Source organism: Gavialis gangeticus, unplaced genomic scaffold (genome assembly GCF_001723915.1).
Source record: "Gavialis gangeticus isolate Ggan-Ray unplaced genomic scaffold, GavGan_comp1, whole genome shotgun sequence".
NCBI lineage: Eukaryota > Metazoa > Chordata > Crocodylia > Gavialidae > Gavialis > Gavialis gangeticus.
This window is the reverse complement of record NW_017729032.1, coordinates 50,756,529-50,767,544: the sequence shown is the minus strand read 5'-3', so window position 1 is coordinate 50,767,544 and position 11,016 is coordinate 50,756,529. Positions and strand designations below refer to the sequence as shown.

The window sequence follows — 11,016 nt, the reverse complement described above, 5'->3', positions numbered from 1 at the left end:
GCTCTGGGCTCCCCCCCGCCCCATGCCCGCTCTGGGCTCCCCCCCGCCCCAGGCTCCTTCCCTGCCCGGGGTCTTCCCCTGCCCTTTCCTCCCTCCTCCCGTACCTTAGATTTCAGGTGGGGCAGCCATGTGGTCCCAGGCAGGGCCGGCCAGGTCCTGCTGTTGTGGGAGCCTGCCAGGCTTCCCATGTCCTACTGCCCTTGGTTCTTGTCATTTTTGACAGGAACCAAGGGCAGAGAAATATTAATTTTCCAAATTTTTTGGGGGCCCCCGCAGGCCGGATAGAATGGCCTTGGATCCCAGATCTGACCCATGCGCCGTATTTTGCCCACCCCTGATCTAACACAAGGGGCTGATCTATGGGCCTGATTTGGACCAGTCCCAGATCCGGTGTCCATGGCTGGGCCAGTGTGGGTGCTGCATGCGGTGCATGCCCCAGACCAGCTCTGCACCTCACATTCAGCACTTGCTGGCCCCAGCCCGGCATTACAGAACTGTGCTCTGTATCTGGCACACATGGCTCATGTCTCAGCCTGAATAAGACTGGCCCCAGGTCCAGCATGCAGGGCCAGTCTGGTGTAGGTACTACATAGTGATTACGAGCTCCCAACCTTGTGGGACATGCAGCCTGTACCAGATGGGCTCTGTGTACCACATGTATCATGTAGAGCTGGGGCCAGCAGAGACTGCATATGATGTATAGGGCTAGTCTCAGACCCACAGACAGCACCACAAGCTGGGTGATAGGGCTCTGCAGGCCAGTTCTGGCCTGTACCTTGCAATCCTGTTATACAGTTAAAGTCAGGGCTAAATTATTCAGTAGTAATCATGTAGTTGGCTCCATACTTTAATAGTGCATACTGTGGGCAGATAACAGTGAAGAACTGGTCATATATTCACTCTAAACACTGCTATAATTTTACTTCAGGGTAAAATCTGAAGTAAATTACCTCAGAGGAATCATGTGCGTCTGCAACCTTACTGTGGTGAAGATAATGAGATGCAGTCTAAAGAGAACAAGTCACTGTAACAGGATAACTCTTTCTTTTTAAAGCTGACATATATTGTAGATGACTATGGAAGTTTTCTATTGCAATTTGATTAAAGCAGTGACAAACAAGACAGCTATTTACATATCTACATTAGAAAGATTAGTGAGTATCCACAAGCACTGCACTGGAGACCTACCATGGATTTTTTTCTACTTACCCCAAGCCAACAAACTTTTTAGCCTATTCCTAAATTAGTAAGTAGCAACTTCAAACTTGTATTTTGCTGATATAAACGGCAATTAAAAAACTAGGAGTCACATCCAAATCCTGCAATGAGTTTGCATGTATGGATCCATACAGAACTCGTTACAAAACTGGGTCCCATTATAATGAATTATATTATTATAACTGTAGTGTTTGTAATTTATAATACATTAGATGACTTAGTACACCAAGGGCTTTTTATCATTTAACACTGATATAATAATTGTCTTGCATTATTAACTGGCAGTTTTTATATTTCATTATTACACTCTCTCCCTTAGAGAGCTGCAAGAAGCTCTGATCCCATTTTTACTTCAGTACAAACCTATTACTCACCTGCACCTATTCTTTTCTGACCCAGGTCTTGTACAGGAGAAGGAAGAAGTCGCAATGTTGTACTCTGTTCTTTGAAAATCATTGGAGTTGATGCCAGCTGGCTATACACAGAAAGTTTTCCCTTTGGAGTTTTAAAAGTACTTGGATCAAGCCAGCCAGTTCGGTATTCGGTTTCGTCTAACATTTTAGATTCATAAGGTGAAGCTTCTAAGCTAAGTTCTTCAAACCAGTTGAGGCTTATTGGCCCTAAGTCTAAAGAGAAAAATATCCAGTATGTTACATCACTTTCTTTTTCTTTTCTCTTCTGTTTTTTTTGGGGGTGGGGAGGGGAAAAAAAGCAGCGTAACAAAATCTAATCAAATATTGTGCCAATTACACAAAGTAGCATGGTTTTAACTGAACATGTTGATTGATCCAGTGCATATAGTTCTTCAAATGTAAAAATAAAATATAACATGCTTAAATCAAGTAAGTTTAATTTCCCTCCAAGATATCACATAGTAACTGAAATTATTGGACATTTGTCTTGTTAAAGAAAATCAACACTCTGCAGCCACAAAACTTTATGATATAGTAACAAAGTCTTACTCCTTCTGTAACGAAAGTTGCAATGGATTTTTAAGAGTGCTCATGGATACACAGAAATGCTGATGCCGCAAAACACAAAAGCCTGATGGTGACTTGACTTTTATAAGGGATCTGACCATGACAGCAGTATGTCTAAATATTAGAATATTTATGAGATCTGAGCCACTCTGAAAGCTGCTATAGATTACAGCTAGACCTTCAGTTTTAATTACATCTGTAAAGGTTATAACTTATAAACAATATAAGTATATTAATCAATCTGTTCAAAATCTTAAATGGATTAACTTGATTGAAAACTGAAAAATGAGAGAAAATGAACTACAAAAATAGAACTTCATAGAAATACAAATGACAAAGATAAAAGAATAATTAAGTAAAAGGAACATAAGCATAGCAAAATAAAGTGTATAAAGAATATGGAAATGAGAGACAATAAAGTTAAACCGAACTCTTCAATAGGATATAGTTTACTGCAAATAGCTGCTGAATACAGCAATAAGAAAATCTCTTTGATATAAGCAGTCTTGAAAGTTATTTATTTTATTCAAAATAAGATAAAACTGTACCTGATTTACTGCATTGTGTTTTAAATATTTCAAAGAAAGTTGATCTTCCAACAGGTTTATTTGCCATTTCCTTATCCATACCGTTACTGGAACGTGTGTTAAATAAACCTGAAAAATAATATGAAAATGCTTTGATACTCAGTTATTAGTTGTACTGCTGGGCACTACTCCCAATTTCTTGTTTCATCATGCAAAATAAAGCAGCAAGCACTTAGTGCCGGGTAACAGCTTTTCTAGCCAGCTGAAGGAATCATGATGACAGACTCCAAAGAGATTGGTATCTGTTCTTACTGGACATGGTTATGCTTGCATTGCAGGCACCTGAAGATCAGAATCAGCATAAAAGACAGTTTCAAAGCAGGACATGGAAATTCAACTCTGAACACAAGAGAACAGTATCCAGACAGTTTCTGGAAGCTACAGAAGACTTTGATGATGCCTTATACCCGCCCCCATGAAGTCACATTCACACCGATTCTTGATAAATGATGTTTATCGTTCCCTACACGAGGAGGAAACCTACAGAGAACACGGTTTTATTAGCAAGGCTACAGGCCAAATTTAAGCTGGACTAACTGGAAGCTGAACGGACCCTGCCATGCCAATTTTAAAACTGCCATCTTTTTAAAGCCTGTTAGAAACAACAATTAAGACAAGTTCATTTTTCAGATGAAAATATTTTACACCTCGTCCACTTCATGGTTTCCTCGGTCGGCAGGAAACCTCCCCCTCTGTATGTGGGTTAATCTCAAACCATTCCAAGGAAACAAAGCTACCTTCAAACCAATTATAATATCAACCGGATGGCTTAAAAATACTTGCAAAAGACACACGGGTGGCTGTTAAAGGACTAGCCCAAACCCACACCCACTGTTTCATTTTGAACTCATTTCCCACAGGAGCTCAGCGAGGGTATGGGAGGGGGGCACTGGTGCACCTGCACCTCCCCCCGTGGTTGCTGCTGCACCCAAGCCAAGTGCCGCGCTGCGGCAGCTCAGGGAGTCCCCGGGCTCGTTGCAATCTACCGACTCCCTGCGGACCCCGCCTCTTCCTCTCAATGGCCCGAAGGCTCCCCCCTCGCCAGACCCCAGCCAGGCCCCGCCGCTACCTCCGCGCCGCCACCGCTACAGCTTTCAAGCACTGGCGCCAAAGGCCCCGCGCCTGCGCAGTAAAGCCCATGCGCGGCCGTGCACACGACACGCTGCAAGTGGAAGTGAGGGCCAGGCCAGCCCGGGGCTGCTCAGTGAGAGGAAGAAGCGGGGGCGGGGCGGGGCGGGGCGTGAAACCCGGGGGTTCCGCCTCCGCCCCCTCTCGGCTGATGCAAGCTGCAGCGGTTGCATCTGCAAGATGGGCGCAGGCGCAGCCACAGCGCCCTCTAGAGCCTAACCCAGCCCCGCAGCAACACCCTCCTGCAGAGCCTGGACTGCGCACGCGCACACCTCGGGCAGCTGCAACTGGCTGGAGCCCGCGTCCGTCCCTGCCGCAGCCCCTTCTGCAGCCCCTCGAGGGGCTAGAGAAAGCGGGTTATGGGCACGAGACAAGCTGCATCTCTAGGCTGCTTTCTGCCCGGCTTCAGGCTAACACCGCTAAGCACCTTCTTTTTGCTGAGGGTGGATGAAACAGCAGGTCCAAGAGAGGAGAGCATGGAGGAGGGAAGCTGGAGTTTGTGACTGCTTTCCCATCCAGACCTTGGAAGTGAGCCCCCAGCTCATAACCCTCAGTGTTTCTCTGCAAATAGATGTATATCCCACTGACAGGATGCCTGTCATGTCCCAGTGCTGGCCGTTCTGCACACAGGGTAATAGCTACTACGAGTTACCAGTTACACCAGGGGGTTTCACCGGGGGTATGCATGCCCCTAGGGGTACTTGGGAAGGCTTCCAGGGGTACTCAGCAGCAGGCGCAGCTACCATTTCTGCCGCCACCACTGACACGCTCATTGATCAGCCGCTGGGGGACCCTCGCCCAGCTCGTCAACCACCTGCCAGGGGTCTCTGTCCTTCTCGACCAGCGGCTGGGGGTACACTGACCCCACAAGGTTGAAAACCCCTGAGATACGCTACTGCCTCCAAGAATATGGAGAGATAATTACTGGTGTTAATATGAAGTCAGACAGAAGGCAAGGTAAATTTGCACCTTATGGACTAAATCAGAGATATAATATATAATAATAATAATATATGTATTAGTATAGCTGATTAAGTGAGCTCAAACTCATAAAAGTTTGCACTAGGTAGCTCTGATTTAGTCCGTAAGGTGCATATCTACCCTGCCTTCTCCAAAAGAACGTGTCATTACCATAGAAATAAAATTCCAAGCCCACTGATGACCCATAAGGAAAGTCAATATGGTCCCATATTTGGAAGGAAGGAAGGAAGGCTGTGCTAAAACCAGAGAGCTACAAGAAAGTTAAGGTGGAAAAGTCAAATCCCTCAAAGATAGGAAATGCTAAGGTGTCCCATGGAAATTTAATTTGGTTTTATTGTGTATGAGGCACCCTTAAAATGTTCACATACTATTTTTTCATGAAAATTCTTATCCCAATCAGTGTATTGAACCTAATCAATATTCTCTTTATCCTGATATCCTGATATGATAAGGTGAGGTGCCATGCCATAATTACTGCATACCATCCAAATCCTATACTACTCTTGAATTATTTATTTTATGGCAACATGATTTGCTGACATAGGACTCCTTTGTCATCTTTAACCAAAACTAATACTGGTTTCAGAAACATATATTCCCTCAGCAGTTTCTCTTAAAGATTACAAAGGTTGATTGTTTGTTATTTGCGGGTGAACTGTATGAAATTACCCATATAATTGTTATCTTAATGTAACCCTGGGTGAAACACTACACGCGCCTTCACCAAAATAGTGGGATTCTGGGGTACACGGTAGCCCATAGCACTGGGACAAATTCTGTCTTTCTGCTGGGCAGCCCTTCCCATTCTTTCAGGTGAGTCCATTTTTTAAATGCTGCTACATCTTCCCCCGCATCAAGGTTCACCGTCCCAGCGAACCGGGCTGGATGCAGTCTCAGTCCCTTAGTACTTCCATGGCAAAGAAATGGAGACCTCGACGCTGACTCCTGGGGCATCGTATGTCAGCCGGGATACTCCTTTCCTTATTCGAATGGGCCGGGGTGTATCGAGCACTATCTCCTTGGAGCTAACTTGTTCAGTGCCATCAGGACCCCAAACCTGACCACGTGGGGACTCCAACTCCTGGTCCCAGTTAATATCGCCCTCCTGTTCTGCACCAGTGCTGCCTGCAGTAGGATTGGAGGAGACTCCTGTTGTATTCTGAACCGAGCTACTACTCTCCCCGGACTGAGGGGAACCGCCTGGGATAGGCCCCACACTGGGGTCTACGGGGCTCTCAGGCTCCAAGTGACGCCAGGCGACCCCAGTACCTAGGTCTAGCCCTTCAGAATAGTCCTCTTTGGACTCACTATTGGGCTCATGCCAGTGTCCAGTGAGCTCACAGCCTTCTTGCTTTGCACAATGGATCCGCCGCCGTGTGGTACTCTTCCGTGGAGACTCATGAACCCCTTTTCTTGTCAATAGGGGTCCTACCAACTCCCCTACCGGAAGGAGCAAGTTCCTATGCACAGTCTTTTCTGGGCCCCTTCCACTTTCAGGGTGTATTTTGTAGACTGGTAAATTCCCAAGTTGTCTTTCAATAACGTAAGGAGAGGGCTGCCGCCTATCAGCAATTTTGGGTTTTCCTATCACCCCAAGGTTCCTCAGCAGCACCCTATCTCCAACCTGTAGGCCTTATGGACACACTCGAAGGTCATACCTCTGCTTGTGCTGGGCTGTGTTTCGATGGGCAGCTTCCATTAACAGCTAGTACGCTCGCTGCAGTCTCTCTTTCAGCTTCTGGGCATACTGCTCATATGATTCCGACTGATCCTGGTCCTCAGCAACCCTAAAGCAGAGATCTATCGGTAGTTGAGGTTCCCTTCCAAACATGAGTGAGTAGGGGCTGACTCCAGTGGCATCATTTCTGGTAGCATTGTATGCATGCACCAAAAAAGCTAGGTGTTGGCTCCAAAGCTCCTTCTGTTCGTTCCTCAGTGTACCCAACATATTAAGGAGAGTCCAGTTAAACCTCTTCAGCTGAGGGTCCCCTTGGGGGCGATAGGGAGTGGTCCATGACTTCCAGATGCCAGCCATCTAGAAAATTTCTCTTAATAGGTGACTTCTGAAGTCTCGCCCTTGATCAGAGTGGATCCGCTCCGGAAGGTCATACACCACAAAGTACTTTTCCCATAGAACCTTTGCCACAGTGGTGGCCCTTTGGTCCCTGGTGGGGTAGGCCTGGGCATACCTGGTAAAGTGATCTGTGACTACTAGTACATTGCTGATGTTTTTGCAATCAGTTTCAAAAGCTAGGAAATCAATACATACCAGCTCCAAGGGCTTTGAACTGTGGATGGTGTGCAAGTAAGCCGTCCTAGTTGGCAAAGTTTTCCGCTGCATACAGTGTGCACAAGTTTCACACTTCTTTTGGACATGTCTGGCCATCCCAGGCCAATAAAATCAGTCCCAAACCAATGCCAGTGTTCGCTTGATCCCAAGGTGCCCAAGGTTGTTATGCAATGCTCTCAGTGCCAGTGCCTGGTATTCTTGGGGCAGCACTAGTTGCTTGTGAGTGTCCCCATCCAGGGCGGTTACCATTTGGTACAGCACTCCCTCTACGACCCTCAGTCAGGGCCATTCACGAAGGAGGTGTTGGCCACCAAGTGTTTTAGGCTTGAATTCCTTTGACAGGTCCCTTTTTCTTTTTTCTAAAATTTCTTTTACATCAGGATCAGCTTCTTGAGCTTGTCACCATCCTGTGGCATTGAGTCATGGCAACGGCGATTGATCTAGAGTCACATAACCCACCATGGCCCGTGGGACACTGTCCGGTGGCAGGCCCAGCACTTCTGCTGCACAGTCAGGTAGACTCTCTGCCTCAGATGTTCTTCTTTCCTTTAAACCACAGATGCTCTGAACCTCATCCACCATTGCTATTTCTCTCTCCTCCGGCTGTCGCGATAAAGCGTCAGCATCTATGTTTTTCCTCCCTGCTCTATAGTGCAAACTGAAGCGGTAATCAGCCAATGCTGCTACCCAACAGTGCCCTGTTGCATCCAGCTTGGCACTTGTTAGCACACAGGTTAGTGGATTGTTATCAGTCCAAACTTCAAACTGGGTCCCATACAGGTGGTCCTTGAATTTGTCAGTCACCGCCCACTTGAGCACAAGGAACTCTAGCTTATGCGTCGGGTACCAAGTTTCACTGTCTACTAAATCTCGGCTGGCAAAAGCAATAGGATTTAATTTTCCTTGGTGCTTTTGGTATAGCACAGCCCCCAAACCCTCAAGGCTGGCAACCATATGCAATACAAAGGGCCATTGCGGGTCCGCATAAACTAATACCAGGGCACCTGTCAAACTCCAGATGAGGGCTCTGAATGCCCGCTCATAATTTTCATCCCATCATGGTCCAAATAACTCTAATGGGTCCTGCAAACCCAGGGGCCTGCCTGCTCTTGCCTTAGACAGAGTTCCTTTACTTCGGATCTGGCTCCTTCTTGCCTGACATCCCCGAGTGAGGTCATTTAGGGGTTTTGCCAATCTGGCATAGTTCTGGGCAAATCGTCTATAGTACCCAGCAAACCCCAAGAATCGCTTAAGTTCCTGGAAGTTCCTTGGCCTTGGCCACGTTGCCACGGCATTGATCTTATCAGCGTCTGTGCTGACTCCCTCCTGGGACACTATATGTCCAACGTATTTGACTGATGTCTGGCAAAACTGGCACTTGTCCAGGGCAAGCTTAAGTCTAGCAGCTTGCAATCGATCCAGGACTTTCAACAGTCGTTCTTCATGCTCCTCTAATGTCTTCCCGAATACTATGATGTCATCCAGGTATACCAGCACTTGGGTCATGTTCATATCTCCCACTACCTTTTCCATTAACAGCTGAAACATAGCAGGGGCACCAGAGATCCCCTGGGGCATCCGCTCGAATTGGATGTGGGCAGATGAAGGCTGTTTTTTCTTTATCCTCTTATGCCAGCGGAATTTGGTAATAACTGCTCCACAGATCAAGCACCAAGAACCACTGGCTTCCCAACAAACAATCAAGGACATCTTGTATTTGGGGTACAGTGTATTGGTCCACCGTAGTGCAGCTGTTGAGGGTTCGATAATCAATACACATCCGAATTTTGCTAGATTTTTTTCGCACTACCACAACTGGGGAGGCGTATGGGCTACGTGTCTTGAATATGATGCTATGGTCCAAGAGTTCCTGGATGTGCTGCCTCACATCCTCCAGCTCTGAGAGGGTGATTCTTTGGGAATGCTCCCGAAACGGTTGAGTGTCTTGAAGCTGAATCTTGACTCCTTTAGCCAGCCCAACATCCCACTCATGCACAAAGAATATATTTCCTCGAGCACTTAGCTTTTCCCGCGCTCCGGTCTTCCAAGCGGCTGGTACTGGGGAGCTTCCAGAATTGAACTTTGAAGGGTCCACAATCTGGGTTTGCAAAGACTGTATAGGCGACACAGCTATCTCTGCTTCAACCAATTCAGCTACATGTTGCCCTGGCTTCACTGTGATGTCTTTTTCTGTGGGGTTCACTACTAATACAGTCACTGAAGATGGAGCTTGCCATCCAATATTGACTACTCCACTGGGAACCAGCATCTGCCTTAAGGGTCCAGAGTCCTCAGGTGGCTCTACCACAGCCAGCTTCTTGTGATGGGTCCAGGCAATGCCCTTAGGGGCAGTGAGTAAAAACTGGCTGCCTCGTGCAAGCACCTTTTTGGGAGTCTCGCCTGCATAATACAGAGTTCCCAGCCTGACATCAGTTTCAGGGCCAGCCAAGGTCTCAATCTGCTGATATGCTCCAGCGCAAAGGGCATGCATGGGCAAAGCTTTTAAGTACTACTTCCTGGCCTTTTGCCGACAATATTGCGCCAGCACCTGGAACGGACTGGAGTTGGTTCCGACAATTATATTGGCCGGATCTGGGCACACAAGTGCAACAACAGCCACGGACTTGCATACCCTGGCCACTTCCTTGGGGAACTCTAGCTGGGCAGTAACGTACCCACTGTACGGGTAGAGCTCTTGGCTCAAGCCACATAGCCCCAGCCCAGTTAGTGGTTGCAGTGGTAAATGCTTCAAAAACTTGTCATAGAAAGACTGGAGTATGATAGTTATGTGTGACCCACTGTCTAACACAGCAATACACTTCCATCCCCCTTATCACCACAGGGACCTCTGCCCTAGGTCCCACTAGTCCTGGGGGAAACCGAGCTGGGGTTCCAGGACTGTCAGAGCCTGGGGAAGCTGAGACTCAGGTCGGCTCCTTCCCCGGGTCTCGCCACCATTTCCTGGCTCCTCCCTTGTTGCCTGCAGTCGCTGCCATACCTGGGCGGGTTTCCCTGACTTGTACAGTGGCGCTTAAAATGTCTGTCTTCCCCACACCTGTAACAAAATGTTGCTCTCCCCTTGGGCCGGCGGGGCCATTGTGACCTGGTAGCCGGTGAGCCTTGGAAGGCCCTGGGCTGATTTCCCCATGTCACCTGGGCTTGCTGGTGCAGCACGGCTAGTGGCTGTGGGGTATCACTGTCGAAGTCAGGCGCTGTCGGCATCTCAACAACCAATGCTCGTGGTGGGCACGGAGCCATGGCCAATTCCTGGGCTGGCGCTGGTGCTACCGCTTTGATGGAGGCCTTTACGGCTTGTAGGCTTTCAGCCTCTCTGATTTCCTGAAGCAACTGCCTAAATGTAGGGGGATCCTCTCTCCTCCCAGTGAGGTTGAGCTCCCTTACCAGTTGCTCATCATAAAGTATACCTAACCGGAGCTGCTGCAAGTGAGCCTTGCCAGCCATCTCCCGAGTGAGTCCTCCTTGGACCACTAGCTGCTGTAACACTTTGTCTAATTGCAGAAAGTAAGCAGAGGCTGTTTCCCCTTTTTGTTGGTATGTCTTATTAAATTCCAGGAATAAAGCCTCAGTTTGCACTGATTTTCCAAAGACACTAGACGGAAGTTAGAGACACTGAAGAACCCAAATGTTGGGGTTTTCTTGCTTAATCATTCGGACCACTTCAAAAGCTGGATCTCGGAGACTCTCCAGCAGCCGCCTCCTCTTCTCCCCTTCTGAGACTGCCCACGAGGCCAAAGTCTCCATTACATGGGAATGCAAAGCCTCAAAAATCTCTTCCCCTGGGTGGAGTGGGTCCTTCCCTGAAAATATGTGG

The 11,016-nt window shown here is 47.6% G+C and overlaps 1 protein-coding gene across 2 annotated transcripts in view; it reads right to left on the bottom strand.

Annotated features, from left to right (window-relative positions):
• Positions 1 to 3,939, bottom strand: part of BRCA2 (BRCA2, DNA repair associated) — an 86,393-nt gene extending 82,454 nt beyond the window's left edge. For both annotated transcript variants that reach the window (XM_019524518.1, XM_019524519.1), the window contains exons 1-3: positions 3,855 to 3,939; positions 2,747 to 2,854; positions 1,593 to 1,844 (exon numbers count right to left, since the gene is read on the bottom strand). In XM_019524518.1, the coding sequence (XP_019380063.1) occupies positions 1,593 to 1,844; positions 2,747 to 2,825 (331 nt within the window). In that variant the 5' untranslated portion in view covers positions 2,826 to 2,854; positions 3,855 to 3,939. The remainder of the gene's footprint in view (positions 1 to 1,592; positions 1,845 to 2,746; positions 2,855 to 3,854) is intronic.
• Between the last annotated feature and the right edge of the window lie 7,077 nt (positions 3,940 to 11,016).